Below are 15,484 nucleotides of genomic sequence, written 5' to 3'. Positions count from 1 at the left end.
AGAAAAGAACACAGCAAACAGTACAAACTCAATTTAAACAGTAAAGATTTCAGGAAAAAGTATGATTTCTTTTAGAAAATATGTACTTAGCAGTACTACTGTGTGGCTGTCAACACCTAAAATGATGGCTACATGACAGCTATGCATTAAAATAACCATTTACATTTATGTGAATCTGTCCAAATGCATTTTGTAGTTATCAGTTATTGTAGTTTACAGCAAAATGTTAATGTTGATAATGTTAATGTTTAAAGTTCAGTACAAATAAACAAAACATAGCAAACAAAGACACAAAAACATCTTTAAGGTAACTGAATATATTACAATCCAACAACATCAGAATAAGTAGAAAAGAGAGAAGGAATATTGTTAGCAGGAAAGTGACTGAGATTTCCAACACAAATCTGATCATCAGATCTGTTTTGGTGGAGAGTTGATAGTAAACATTGCATTGTCATAGGCTGCGTACATGTGAACGGCATAGGTTTGACTGTCTACCATGAACATTGGAATGGTGCTTATCATGCACATCTGGCTATTTCTGGAGATGCTCATTATTTCCAGCCACGCTCCAGATGGCCAGGCAGGGTTTTGAGTGACAAGGTTTATTATTGTCGGACAAAAAAGTGTGATTGTAGTAAATTTGCTTCTCTTTCAAATCAGTCTGTTTGGTCTTAGACTGAATGTTATTGCCGTGGCTGTTTCCTGTGTCCTGGTCTTCCAGACCTTGCCTTTCCTTGTTGATTGACGTTCCACTGCAAATGTCAAAGAACGTTAAAAATACTGGGATGAAAGTGATGCCATGAAAGAGTCCAAAGAAGATCACCAGAAACATGATCTTAAAGAAAGTTCTGAAAATATAGTTCTTTGAAGCAGAAAGAACTACCACTCCAAGGATAGTGGACACAGCTCCTTGTAAAATGGGGTATCCTAAACTGAATAGTGCTTCTACGGCCTTCTCATTGGCAGTGGGTTTTTTGCTGGATACAAATGCGTATGAAATATGAGCAGAAAAGTCAACTGAAAAGCCAATACAGACGACAAGGATGATCATAGAAATGGTGTCTAAATTAACATCCCACAGTGCCATGAATCCGGTGACGCCCACAATGACAGAGGCAATGGAGAATGTTACCCAGAGGGAACACAGGGGGTTTGGGATTAACATAAGGGAGATTAACAACATGACAGCAGTAGTAACTGCAATATTCTGAACTGTATTACTGACAATCACTGCGTACTGGTCATGGTATATAAATGCAGGATGGTACACAAGCAAAGGCACTGGACATCTCTGTGCTGTATCTCGCAATTTATTTAACATATTCATTTCATCAATGGCTGTGGATATATTCACAGTCTGTATGAAAAAGCGCGAGGCATGGATAGAGTTATTGATAAAATTAACATCCTGCCTGAAGTCTGAGTAGAATCTCAGAAACTTTCTTAAGTTGTCTTTAAAAACGTGTTCAGCGCTGAGATTCAGATTTGTATGATGTCCATAATATTTATACGATTTGATCCATGAAGTAAATATGTCTTTTTCAATGAAAGACAGATTTTTGAAATTTTCAACACAAGTTTCCAGATCTGACATATTTTTTTCATCCCAGTATGAAAATTCACCTTTTACGATAACCATTATATTTGGTCCATATTCAGAAAAGTACGCTTTTTCATCATCATAGTACTTCACTACATATGAATCATCTGCTGCCAAGTTACGGAGATCAATTCCTTCTTTTATCTGGAAGCATCCATAAATACTGACTGCCAAATATGTCATGTAGAGCAAAATCACACAACGCTTCGTCCATGGCTTTGTCAAGAAAGGACCATAGTATCTCTTGAAGAAGTGATTCATAGGCTGGACCTCCTCTGAATCAGTGTGGGGGTCATAAGCCCCTCCCACGCAGCAAAACTCGTACCATTTCGACTGACCTATGGGGCACTCCTCAGGCACCTCCTTGCAGGTCAGCCAGTGCTGGTTTCTGTTCTCTCGCCTCCCGTTTAGCACAAGAAATGCTCCAAAGAATGTGACACTGTAGATGTAGCAGAACAAGATGGAGGTGCTGGTGTATAAGCAGAACGACCGGACTGAACGAAAGGGGGTCATGAGTCCAATGTAGAAGGCTAAGACATCTGTGAGAGTGGTGATAGTGATAGATATTGCTGCTTCTTTGTAGGTATCAGCCAGACGGTTTTCAACACGATCATGAACATTGGTCTGCTGCCAGCAGGAGATCAGAATGAACATATCATCAACTCCAATTCCTGAAACAAAGCACAATAAAGAATTCAAATGTTATACCTTTAACAACAACTTATTAAATATTACCACAGTTTAGTATTTAGAGACCATTACCTAATATCAAGAAAGGAGAATTAGCCACCGTCATGACAAATGGGACTCCAGTATGAAGCATCATTCCAAAAGAAGAAAGCACAGCAAGCCCAGCAGATAGCACACCAAAGGTAGCAACCCACACCTTGTTTCTCACACAGTCAAACCTATTGAATTATATGTTGTAATAAATATGCAAACAGGCTTATGATTAGCAGTTTTGTAGGAATGCAAGTGACATATCTCCTAGCTGAAAGCACAAGATGTCTGTCAGCCTCTGTAGCAGTGCAACAATCAAGACCAAGGATTCACATGCAGCTACCAGCAGCAGAAAACAGCAGACTATTCAAAAAAAGCACAGCACTGGACTTTTCACTTTTTTCTACTAAAAGTAGAGTTGTACATACCTTAAACAAGAAAGGATAGAAAATGCAATGGCAATGACATATGTAATAGAGAACAAAGGGATGACATCTTTTGTATTTGCCTCAAATTCCACCTGCCTTGACAGAGATGTAGAGTAGGTGACCTGTGAGTACAGAATGAGATTTTATCATGTTAAAAGGTCTACTAATCATCAGTAAGAAAAACATTTTTTGTTTTAAATTGGCAGACAGTCTGCCAAAAAGTACGACTGCCTACTCACTAAAAATAACTGGTGTGTTATATTCTGTTAACTTATCTATTTGTTAATAAAGAAATAAAATGAAGTATTAGTGTTTTTCAGTAAAATCAGCGTATTTATTAGATACCATGTATGTGTAGAGTATTTGTGCTTAGCACTGCTTTTTAAATAATGTTGCCACATGAAATTTCATTGTACATGCTACAGTACCAAAATATTTTACATCTTACTTGTCTAAATGTAAAGATAGCCAGGTTTAGTTATTGCTTTAGGTTAACACAACAAATCTTCTTTTTCTTTCTTTTTTTTTTTTAAATCCATCGTACACTCCCAGGAGAAGGTACAAAATTGTCACTGGAGTAGTACCCCTCTTGTCACTGGGGTGGTACCCTCAAGGGTACATCTCAGTACCTTTTGGCAGGGAACATAATTGTACCATAATCCAATTATATTTTCTAAATTGTATTGACTCTACACGCCCCGTCTCCTCTCCAGGCTTTTTGTTTATTATGGTTCTGTTTTAAAACATTACATTATGAAAGGTAAAAATATGTACTTTTCCACTAGAAAAAAAACTTTCCTTACAAAAAAGTCCCACAGGATTCCTGCTGAAAATCTGAAGGTAATACCTGCAGGAAAAGTGTGAAGGATATTTCTGCAGGAATATAATCCTACAGGATTTTCAGTGATCATTCTCCTGTGGAATTACTGAAGGATTCCTGCTGGACAACTGTTATGGAAATTCTTGGATCTCCCTTCACAATTTCCTGCAGGTCACTTTGAAAAAAAACCCAGGAAAATGACTGCTGAGGATTCATGCATAATTCTACTGGATTTCAAATGTCTGAAGGAGTAGTTGGAAGGAAACTATTTAATGTACACAATTGGACCATAAACCGCTGTTGTGACATTGAGGGTACATTTACAGTGTTTGTACCTTGATGAACAAAAATGTACCTGCACAGCACCTTTATTTCTAACAGGGTTTGGGAAAACATCAAGAATGTGAGGATTAATCAGTTCAAATGAGTCCAAGAAAGGCTATCCTCACTTTTCACTGAAGTGCTTAAACTTAGTTTAGGGTAGTAAAATAAGTGAAAGTTCATGGATAAGGGATTGTAAATGAGCGCTCTGCCAGATAAGGTCTCAGAGATAAGCCTGATAATCACGTATGTGTTTAATCACGTTGATGTCTTAGGCTGGAAATTATATACACACGTACTAAATATTTAAAGGAGGAAACTCTTGGCATAGAGACTGATAAGGCTAGATAAGTTTAGTGGGTCAAAAACAAACAAACAAACATTTTTCAGAGGTGAACCTACCTTAATAAACTTAGGTGATAGGTTGGAGGGAAAGACCCTGAGGAATTCATTTAGCCACAAATCTGTTCTGGAGCGATTATCCTCTTTCAGAAAGTAAAATAAGCGAATTGCCCTGGCACTCTTTAAAACGGTTGAATTAACACGAACCCCACCGACGGAGTATCCGAGGAAAAGGTGAGTAAATCCGAATCGAAAGAACGGGAAAGTGAGCTCTGTCTGCTCGAAAAGGTCCCCGTAGTAATTATACACATCCAGGATTTTGTTGGGGATGCACTTCTTGTATCTCCTCGCGCACAGGCCGTCGAATGTGAGCACTTCGCTCCCCGCAGACACGTTCAGCGCTCTGACTTTACTGTCCAAACTCAGTATCTCCTTGAACGCCGCATCGGTCAGAATGCTGGTCGATCTGGTGACTGCGATGAAAGTCGCGTACACGCCGTCAGTGTAGAGTCTCTGATTAGAAAAGACGGAGTCGTTCCGGGGGAAGCTCTGCTGGACAAACTGCCTCTCCAGTTTCGCCGGACCGTTCACAGGTGTGAACTGCTCCTCTATGTCATTGGCCTCGCGGTCTTCTAGGAAATAAAACCCACTCCCCAGCACGGCTGAGATCAGCAGAGGAGAGATGAAAAACCACCAGGGGTTTGATCCAACAAAGCGGCCGAACTTCTGGAAACCGATGGAAATGGGCTTCTCCACGCAGTCTGTGTTGCACCCGGCCATGATCACCGGCGTTAGGAAATATTACAGAGCATTAAAATCATCAACAGTTTCTGAAGGTCGCACTAATAAACATGTGTTATACATATCTTGTCTTCACCTAACTAACTGTCCGGTGTTTTTCTCAACTCAGAGATGTTCATTTTGCAGGCAGGCTACTCCAAATGCATGATGCACGTGGGGTATTAACACATTCTGACGCACTTGCGTGCAAACCTGCAGAAGCCTGCAGAGAGCGACCACTCATCATAACAGCAGAAAGTTTTCAATATTCATATTAGGCCTCATGCATCCAGATAAACAAATGTAGGCTGCATGCATGTAAAATGGATCTAAGTATTAACACCTTTTAGTTACACTGAAATAAATGGTGATTAAATGTGTCATGTGGTCATGTGTTACATCAGCACAATAATTGCCAAAACAAGTAAATAAAAAAAAGCAATAGTGTTGATGTTTTCGTTCTGTGCACCTATTGATTGATAATAAAATCATGAACAATTTTTCCAATTATGCCCAGATTTGAGATTTATGGAGCAGCAGTGGATGCTTTTGTCCTACTACATCCATTCAAGTAGACATGCTGCTGGCAAACATATACACCCATCGCATGTTTTACATCATTATTACCTCTTTAATGTTCAGGGATAACGCCTAGTGAACATTTTCAACTGAATAATAAACATAATGCCGAAAAAGGTGCAGACTTACGGCGCATATTGAGGCTTTTTATGGTGCAGAATCCAGAGTGATGTGATGAAAGAGAGTGATCAGTGAGTTTATTAATGAGGGAAAAGCCCTATTCATGACAACAGAGTATGTGATTCAATTACTGGCCCAAAATGGTTTAAAAGGGACAAACAATTGGCACGAAAATCATTGGCCCTTCTGTGTGCTCACAGGACTGAAGGGAAAATAGGACAGGAGAAATGTAAAAATGTGATCAGACACTGTGTGAATTTCTTAAGTTGATTGGAAGCTTTTCTTTTAGGAAAAATGTAGTTTATTATTCTTAAACCTAAACAGACTTTAAATAACATAACTACATTTAAACAATGTCATTTAGTATCCAGTGTCACTGCTGTGATACTGTCACAGATACTTTTTCATGCCTAATCTTTGCACACTGTAGCTAAAACATATATTTGAAGTATATGAGAAAATATAAGGCTAAAACTGTATAACACACACACACACACACACACACACACACACACAAAGTCTTATAAAATAATCTTAAGTTCATATTCCATGTAGTATCTTTTTTATTTTAATCAAACCAGTGCAATCACAATATCAATTACAATAAATAATAAAAAAGAGTGGCTTTCATGACATGTAACATGTTGTAGTCTATTGATCTTTATTCTAAATTAACATAACTACATATAAAACAATATCATTTGGTGTGCTGTGTTATCAGTGTGATACTGCTAAAATACATTTAGTTCATATAAACTTAGCACACTGTGGCTTATACACAGAAAAGTATTTGGGAAGGTATATGGCTAAACTGGTAAAACAGCATATCATAGAGAAAAATAACTTCAGGAAAAATATCAAAATAGAACTAACAAGCAATAAAAACTGCTACAAAAATGATATAACAATGAAAATGTGATAGTAAGATGATCACAAAGTGATGCTTGAAACAATCATATTTCTTATAGTCTCTTTATGATTTAAATCAAGCCAGTGCACGTAAAATATCAGCAATGTTATATAATAGAACAACTGGGAAATGTGCAGTTAGCATTATGTACACAATATATTTGTTTTACAAAATCTCAGCAGCTATAATTCTAGGATAACATACAAATGGCAGTGATGACATAAACACATACTGTCATGTAAAGAAAAGGAAACAGTTTTGTCATCGACTGCTTATATAGATAGCAATAAATGGACATATCTAGAATCGTGTAATCTCTGCTGTGGTTTGTGGCAGTAATTTTTTCTCAACTTGGTCATTTCCCTCATTCTCATTCCCTCCTAACATTTTCACTATGTCTGACAAAGTGCTGTCTGCATTAAGGAGTGTTACCAGAGGTATATTCACTCCTTTTTCCTGGAAGATGAGATTCTGCAGAGTCATGGCCAACATAGAATCAAGCCCCAGTGCTGACAGAACAGTATCATCAGTCAGCTCATCTTGTTCAACACCAATAGTTTCACTAATCACTGACTTGATATAGTCTTTGGGTGAAGAGACTGTGCTGGCCTGCTCAAGTCTGGAGTCAATCATATTGGCCTTTTTGAGACCCTCTTCTACCAGTGCTGACAACCGCATGGTGAGGGATTTGTTTTGAGAGAGAACATTATACCTTATGTTCTTAAAATTGAATCTACACACAGCCTGTTGTGCCTTGTTGATTAACAGGCACTGCTCAAGACTTTCATGAATTTCTGTCACGTCCAGGACCATCATTCCTTTCGCCTCCAGAAATCTTTGGAAATGTTCTTTGTTCAATAGGAGACCCAAATTTAAAGCTCCCCAGTTAATTGACTGGCCAGGCAGACCAATGTTCCTGCGGTACTGACAGAAGGTATCCATGAACGTGTTGGCCGAAGCATAATTTGTCTGTGATGCGTTACCAAGGAAAGCTGAAATGGAGGAGTAGCAAACAAAGTAATCCAGATCACAGTGTTTAGTGGCATGGTGAAGATTGATCACACCGTTCACTTTTGGCCTCATAACTTTCTCATAGAGGGCTTTGTTCAAGCTTTCAATGAGCCCATCATGAAGGACAACTGCACTATGGAACACACCTTTGATTGGATTTGATGGGAGGAGTTTTTTGATCTGAGCAATTGCCTGGTAAACTTGTTCTGACACTGAAACATCACATTGTAAGCAAGTGATTGCTGACTGGCACTGATTTTTGATGTTATTTATTTCCTGTTCCATCAGGTGGCTTGGACTGCTTCTAGAGAGGATAATAATATTCCCTCCCCCTCTCTGAGCAATGAACTTCACTGTCTCAAATCCTAGCCCTGAGAGACCACCTGTCACTATGTAGACAGAATTGTTCTGAAACAACTTCTGAGGTTTTGGAATCAGTGGAATGTCGGACAGTTCACCCTTCGAGTCAAGTCTCAGGACCACCACAGGCATGATCTGACATCTGAAGTATGATTCTGATTCCTCTAAAGGAAAGCAATCAATCTTCTCATTAGATAACCTTTGAACAGTGGTCTTCTCAAAAAGCACAGACTTTCTGTCCAAATTCATGTTCTTCAGCCAGCGGGAAATGCAAGGCTTCCGTGCTGTTATTGACTGCTTCTGCATTACAATTGATGTGAAAAGTATTTTCACATGAACCCCATCATTTTGACCTCTAAAAGCAAGCTGACTGACAGAGGTTTTCATTTGGTTGTCAGAGACCAGAACAATGTATCGGACACCCACAACATTACTTGCCTCTGCAATGACAGATTCATCATAGGGAGGCAAAAGCACAATTCCCACCATTTCACTGAAATCATGAAGCAATCGATTAGCATTTGTACCCACAGTGACGCTCCAGCCTGATTTGACAGCTGCAAGATTTAAGACTTTCACCAGAACTGAGTCTGGAGTAGTGGAGAAAATGCCTAACTTCAGCTGTTGTTTGACCTTGGGTAATGCACAGTGCAAGATCTCCCAAGCAAGATTAAAGTAAGAGACACAAGGAGAATCTTTCAAAAATGGAACTCTCTTTGTTTTATAGCAAGCAGCTGCTGGAATTACAACTTTGCTGGAAGCTGCAACAGGATAGCAACAGACAACTTGATCTCCAATTTTTAGTTTGCTAACATCCTTCCCGGCAGCTGTCACAGTACCACTGAAGTCAAGGGCTAAACATTTGTGGTTCAGAGATGTTTGCTTGTTCCAGTATAATGTCTGACCAAAGTTAAGGTCAGAGAAAGTGACTGGAAAGTAGTCTGAGGAGTGCACACAAATTTTAGAGAGCTGGACCTCCACATTTTTGCTTTGAATGGATTCAACAGATTTATCAGAAGCCACTGCTGAAAGGCCTGTCAGCCTGTAGGGGTCAGAGGTTTGCAAGACAAAACTTTTGCACTGTGACGAGTGTATGCTTTGAAAAGCGCTGTCTTTAGCCATTATTGGTGTGTGGCTAATCTGTGGTTTAAGAATCTGTCCATCTTTTACAACTAGCTCTGGGTATTTGCTGCAAGGGTGTGATCCGAGGATCTGGGCCAAGGCTTTGATATCCTCAGGAGAGACTGAGCTTATGTCTATCAGCTGAAAGGAGAGATCTGGCAACTCAGCTGCACATGCTCTGGTCATTCCAGAGAGTACAAATCCAGGACTGATGTGGTTAACTGAATCTTCTGATGACCGATAAGTAACTATCCTGATGGAGTTTTGGAAACCTATTGTCTTGAGACCTGCAACAATTGTTCGTAAAATCTCGCAACAAGTTGCCATGCAGTCTAACACATTCTCAGCTTTGTGTGAGGTTACGTCTGCATCACCCCATATGAACAAAACTTCCTGAAAGTTTGTCTTGACATTTGGGATTTGCAGTTCAGAAAGGAAACCTTCAAATCCACGTTCCAGCAGCACTTTTGTATATGTGGAGGGAATGTATTTTGATGATGGATCTAGGTATTGTTGCAGGCCTCTAGAAATGCCTGCATTATCAGCAAAGACCAGTGATTTTGGTCTTGGTGAGAAGCTGGCATGCTCAAAGGCAATGCTGTAGCTGTTGTGGTAAAAATACTCCTCTACCACATGAGGGCCACTGCCTAGGTATGTGATAGTCACATGCTTCAATTCAACCAAAACCCGGCCTTCTTTGTCAGCAAAACAGCCACAAACATTAAGCTCCTCTGTCCCCAAACATGTTGCTCTCAAATACACAACCATCTCCTTCTGCAAAGGTTCGAACACAGTTAGGCTGCCTATTTGGGAAGGGAACCCAGGCCTTCCCAAGAAAAGATATGTCCCTGTTACAGGAAGAAGTTGCATGAGATAGTCTAAGATCACAGGATGAAGATAGTAGTCATGAAGCTGGGGCAATAACTCGTCAGGGACAGTGACATGTGAATATGTTTCCCTAAGCTCCTCTCCATAAAAAACATCCCCCTTGTTTTTGAAAACAGGACCATACTGAAATCCCCCCAAAGAAAGATACTTATAAAACTCCTCAGAATGTATAACTGACTGACATCTTTTATAGACAGAGTCCAGTGAAATGTATTGCTCCTCAGGCAGATTTCTTTGTGTTGATTCTACTTTGCCTGATGCATAGTTTGCTGACAAAGAATGCACTTTGAACTGAAAGCTCATTTCTCCTGCATTTTCAGTGGGATTCAACTGTACTTTCATATCTGGTGTATTATGTGACAAAACACATGGAGTATGGAACCTTACACTGAGCTGCAGAGAGCTGAGGGGCACTTTTGGTTTTACACTTGTCATGAAAGCTGCTAAGCCCAACTCAACATAAAAGGCCCCAGGGATAAGGGCAACACCCTGGTGTTTGTGGTCATGTAGGTAGGACAGTGACCCAGAGGAGAGGTCACAGCTGAAAACAGAGCCATCTTTACTCTTCTGTGTAATTACAGGATGGCCACTACTGGTATCAGAGAATGTTGCTTCAATTAGTACATCTCGCCTTACATTGTCAAACTGATACCGTGGAAAAGGAATTGGTTCCATCTCACAGCCTTTGTAGAACTGGTCCCAATCTACATTGACTCCCATTTCAAACAGTTTGGAAACAACAGTTAGCATTGTTTCAAGATCTTTATCTGGCTGAACTGAGGACAGCACCACTGTGTCATTTCCTAGAGTTTCCATGATGTTTCTCTGCAGAGCCCTTCTTGGACTAATCTCAACAAAGATTGCATTCTTTGTCTGTTTTGCTGATTTTATTGCTTGTTGAAATGCCACTGGCTCTCGGATATTTCTTGCCCAGTATTTCCCATTAACAAAATCTGTGGGGCATGCCTTTCCTCCTGACACTGTTGAGAACAATTCTGTTACCATGTTCTGTGCCTGTAACAAGCCAATACTTTTCTCCACATCTGCCACAATAGAATCCATCATATGGCTATGATAAGCAGCAGGAACATCCAGAACACGAAGGAACAAATTTTTACCATCACCTGAGTTGCTCAAGCTCTTGTGCAAACTATCAATGGCATCTGCATCTCCTGAAATGGTGCAAGACTGAGGGCTGTTTTGAGCTGCCAAGCAAAGTCTTCCAGAGTAAGAGGGGAGAATTTTCAACACGTCTGATACAGACATGTTACTCACAACTAGCATTTTCCCTCCAGTTACTTTGCTTTGCAAACTACTGCGGTAGTAGATCACCCTCACTGCATCCTCAAGTGACAACAGACCAGAGCAATGGGCTGCAGCAACCTCTCCAACAGAATGTCCAAGAACAGCATCTGGCCTAATTCCCCAGTGCATTAGCAGGTTAACAATGGCAACCTGAATTGCAAAGAGGAGAGGCTGTATAATCTCTGGTTCTGTGAAATCATAATCCTGTTCTGACTTGCTCTCTAACTTCTCTATGAGACTCATTTTTCTGTAGTCTTGGAAAAGATCCTCAATCTCTCTCACTTTCTCTCTGAAAACAGGTTCCTCTTTTAGAAGCTGTCTGCACATACCTCTGTAAGTAACACCATTTCCACAGAACACAAAAACTACTCTGGGATCTTGCTTCGATGTTACAGTTGTTTTGTTTAAAGCATGCATAAGCTTCTCTTTCAAATCAGTCAAAGATGATGCATGGAACACTTTCCTATATTTGTGTTTCAAGTGACTTCTCCTGCATGCGGAAGTATACACCAGGCTTTGTAGATCTGTTATATTCCCTGCCTTGATATTTTGCATTGTGTCTTCTATTGTCATTGTAAGTGATTTCTCTGTTGCTGTAGAAACTACAAAAAAATGGTGTAAGTTCTTGACAGACTCTTTTGGCTGTTTTGTCAGCATATGCTGTCTTACAACTGCATGAGCATTTGTCCCTCCAAATCCAAAGTTATTTATCCCAGCAACCCTTACTGAGCTCCCTCTGGTGACCCATTTCTCAGCTTTGGTGGGAATTTTTAGATTGAGAGCTGGAGCATCTATGCTAGAGCTTTTCTCTGTGTAGAACACTGAAGGAACAATGGTTTCATGCTTCATCATCAGGAGGACCTTAATGAGTCCTGCTACTCCTGCTGCAGATTCTGTGTGCCCAATGTTACTCTTAACAGAGCCAATACATAGCGGCCCTAACTCTGCAGGTCTTGCCTTGGCAATGACTTTGGAAATGCTACCTGCCTCTATTGGATCTCCCACTGGAGTCCCAGTCCCATGAGCTTCTACATACTGCACATCAGACAGGTAGGTGTCTGTGGAGTAGATTCTGTTGAGGAGCTCCTCTTGCTGGACCATTGACGGCTTTGTCATAGGAGTGACAGTGTGGCCATCTTGATTCACAGCAGTTTTGCAGATAATTCCCCAAATGTTATCATGGTCTTCTAAAGCCTGTAAGAACATGTACATAGATTTGTTATTCACAGTGTGACTTAAGGAATCTTTGGATGTGGATGAATGTGTACCACTGTGCTTTAACCCCTTAAAATCCCAGGCTTACTACAAACTAAGGCGTATTATTCAACAACTACAGGAACTTCAAAGCAAATTGGCTGAGCTATTTTTGGGTTATAGAAGTGAGTAATAAAACTTTGGTCATGCTGGTTGGCCCTGGCCATTTAAGGGGTTAAGGTGTTATGGTATCTGATTTATGTAGAGGTAAATACTTTTTTCAAAGGCTTTAGCAGAATGACTCCACATCCTTCTCCCCTTCCATAACCATCTGCTTTGTTGGAGAATGGTTTGCTGGTGCCTCCAGGTGAGATCATCTTTGCCTTGCTTAGAGCCACAAACACTCTTGGCTGAAAAATGCAGCTGACACCCCCACATATAGCCATTTCACAGTCTCCTGTTACATAAAGTACAGTCAAACTCACTTTAATAGAAAGGTCAGAAACATATTTCAAGATGACTAAATGGATTTCAAGAATTGCAGTTTCTAAACACTGCCTGTTTATGACTGCATATATTCATAATAATAATATCAAAAAGCTGATTTTGTGTGACTGACCATTGACTTTTGTGTGTGTAATCTTGGAACTATATATAGTACAAGCTAAAAAAACACCTTTGATATGGGATAACAGTGCTTTGTGGTTATCATACCTTCTCTCATGGCCTGACAGGCTAAATGAAGGGCGACAAGAGATGAGGAACAGGCACAGTCAATAGACAAAGAGGGCCCAGTAAAGTTGAAAGTGTAGGAAATTCTGTTGGCAGCGATGCTCATGGCTAGACCAGTACCAGTGCAGTGGTTAATAATGATTGGGTTCACATTTGCCATGGTGAGTTCATAGTCTCGATTCATCAAACCTGAAACAGTATGCATGTATATTTGTCTGAGGTTAGGATTAAGCCTTTTTTCCTCACCATTGGTGTTTTTGTTTTAGTAACATTTAAGATTTCTGTTTTCTCTGTTTTATTTATATTTGAAAATGCAACTAATAGCATATACTCTTAAAACAGATCTGTTAAGAACATTTTACTTTCACATCAGATATGTTAATAACAATTACTTAACTAGATATATCAATGTGTTCAATTAAGGATGTAGGGTCAGAATGTAAGTTCAGTAGTACCTAAAAAAACTCCTGTTCTACTCCCACTGGCCTTTTCCATGGGCATGCCAGCATCCTCTAGTGCCCTGTAGGTACACTGCAGAAGAATCTTGTGCTGAGGATCCATTTGCTCCACCTCAGCTTCAGTGATGCCAAAAAACTTGTGATCAAACTCATTGAATCTAAAAAAAGTCCAAAAAAGATTTTATATTGTACAGTAATACTTATTACGGCCTTTAAAATGAAATGAAGTGAAGATATACTGCAATGTTTTGTCAGTATGGAACTCATGGAACATGGAAATTTTAGTGGATCAAAACAAACATCACTACAGAATTAAAAGGAAGGATTATAAACAGCTAATTGAAAGGCAGGCTAATAGAGGGAGGCTTTGACATTTACCTTTCTGAGAAAGAAAAAATAGTAATAAACCATAATTAAAAAAAATAATAATAATGAAATCTACAGTCTACCATAGTCATTATGTACACACTTAAAAATGATGTTTCTTCAGTTCTTTAGTAAAGAAAGTGGTTCTATATAAAACCATGAACACTCAAAGAAAACTGCATAATTAAAGCGTTCTTCAGATTGATGGAGAATGTGCTGTAGATGGTTCTATATAAGAATCTTTTTGGAAATTGTTCTATATAGCACCAAAAAGGGCTTTTCTGTTATCACAACCTTCACATCGTAACAATAGCAGAATCCTTTTTGGTGGTATATAGAACCCTTTTCACAAAGGTTCTATATAGAACCATATACAACACATTCTCCATCAAAGAACCCTTTAATTATGCAAAGAACTCTTTAATCATACAAAGGGTTCTTTGAGTGTTCTTGGTTCTTTAAAGAACCATTTTCTTTAAAAAAAGAACCCTTGGAACCATCATTTTTAAGTGTGCAGATGTTTGTTTAGTAATCTATGGCATTTAGTAAACGTGAGGCCTTTTGGAAAGCCACATTAGAAACAATAATAAGCTGCAGTGACTTTGGCATCAGTTATTAATAACTCTTATAAAAAAGACTGTAACCAGTGTATTCTGTATTGTTCTGATTTTAACAATAGCAATTTCAAAATCAACGAAAAAGGGACTATAAGGCTCACCCATCAGCAAGTGCTGCGTTTTGTGTTCGTGACTTCCCTGGTTTACTGTCATCCTGGTCATACCACTCTGCACAGTCAAACCTCTCACCTGGTATCTCCACTGCACAGTTCTTTCCCTCAAGCAGGACCTTCCAGAAATTATCAAGGCCCTCACCTTAAATATGTGAGGACAATCAGTAGTGTACACTACTTATTATTGCTAACACATGAACATACACAAATAATGGATATAAAGAGTTTACATCTTACCTCCAGGGAAATTACACCCAATGCCAACAACAGCAATGTCTAGATCATCCTCCTTCATAGTGGAAGCAATCTGAAATCACTCATGGGAACTAAAATGATGGTAATACAAAGTTGGTAAGACAAATGTATTTTGCGAACAGTTGAACATCACTAATGTGAGTGCGTGGCTCAAGCATATGAAGAGGAATTAAAATGAAGCTGACTTATATAGACATGTGGTGTCATAAAGTATTGTGTCAGAGGGTCATCTCTATAAGCATGGCATTGGAAAGAATAAAGCTAATTATTGACTAAAACAAGGACGAGGAACAAAGATAATTTTCATAAGGCAATGTTTTTCTGGTTAATGTTTAGGCCAAAAATGCATGTGCAGGATAATCTCTACTGAAGAGAAAAAAACACTGTATAGTCCAAGGTCCAACATCTATGCAAATAGGGGTCTGTGCATGGAATTATGA

At 39.3% G+C, this 15,484-nt stretch overlaps 2 protein-coding genes across 2 annotated transcripts; both read right to left on the bottom strand.

Moving 5' to 3' along the window:
- Nucleotides 1-380: 380 nt before the first annotated feature.
- Nucleotides 381-5,190, bottom strand: LOC118813695 (patched domain-containing protein 3-like). The gene is given in 5 exon segments (XM_036579165.1): nucleotides 381-540; nucleotides 542-2,274; nucleotides 2,366-2,511; nucleotides 2,752-2,873; nucleotides 4,295-5,190. Coding segments are annotated over 5 exon segments (2,850 nt in total). The 5' UTR covers nucleotides 5,015-5,190; the 3' UTR covers nucleotides 381-411.
- A 1,345-nt stretch (nucleotides 5,191-6,535) lies between these two features.
- Nucleotides 6,536-15,162, bottom strand: fasn2 (fatty acid synthase 2). The gene is made up of 6 exons (XM_036586266.1): nucleotides 15,027-15,162; nucleotides 14,778-14,931; nucleotides 13,691-13,851; nucleotides 13,218-13,424; nucleotides 12,779-12,960; nucleotides 6,536-12,503 (listed from the first exon to the last, which is right to left on the bottom strand). Exons 1-6 carry the CDS (start codon nucleotides 15,082-15,084, stop codon nucleotides 6,924-6,926), a joined length of 6,342 nt encoding a protein of 2,113 aa, XP_036442159.1. The 5' UTR covers nucleotides 15,085-15,162; the 3' UTR covers nucleotides 6,536-6,923.
- Between the last annotated feature and the right edge of the window lie 322 nt (nucleotides 15,163-15,484).

The sequence above is a fragment of the Colossoma macropomum genome, unplaced genomic scaffold (genome assembly GCF_904425465.1).
Source record: "Colossoma macropomum unplaced genomic scaffold, Colossoma_macropomum, whole genome shotgun sequence".
NCBI lineage: Eukaryota > Metazoa > Chordata > Actinopteri > Characiformes > Serrasalmidae > Colossoma > Colossoma macropomum.
Note: the sequence above shows the minus strand (reverse complement) of the source record. Positions and strands in the feature narration are given on the sequence as shown.

Bases quoted from the DNA above. Each gene is read 5' to 3' on its own strand.
- fasn2 (XM_036586266.1), bottom strand. From the start codon at position 15,084: ATGAAGGAGGATGATCTAGACATTGCTGTTGTTGGCATTGGGTGTAAT. The intron at 13,852-14,777 runs GTGAGCCTTATA...GACTTTTTTTAG, and splicing joins AACGCAGCACTTGCTGATGG to ATTCAATGAGTTTGATCACA. The intron at 12,504-12,778 runs GTATTTACCTCT...ATGTTCTTACAG, and splicing joins TGCTAAAGCCTTTGAAAAAA to GCTTTAGAAGACCATGATAA.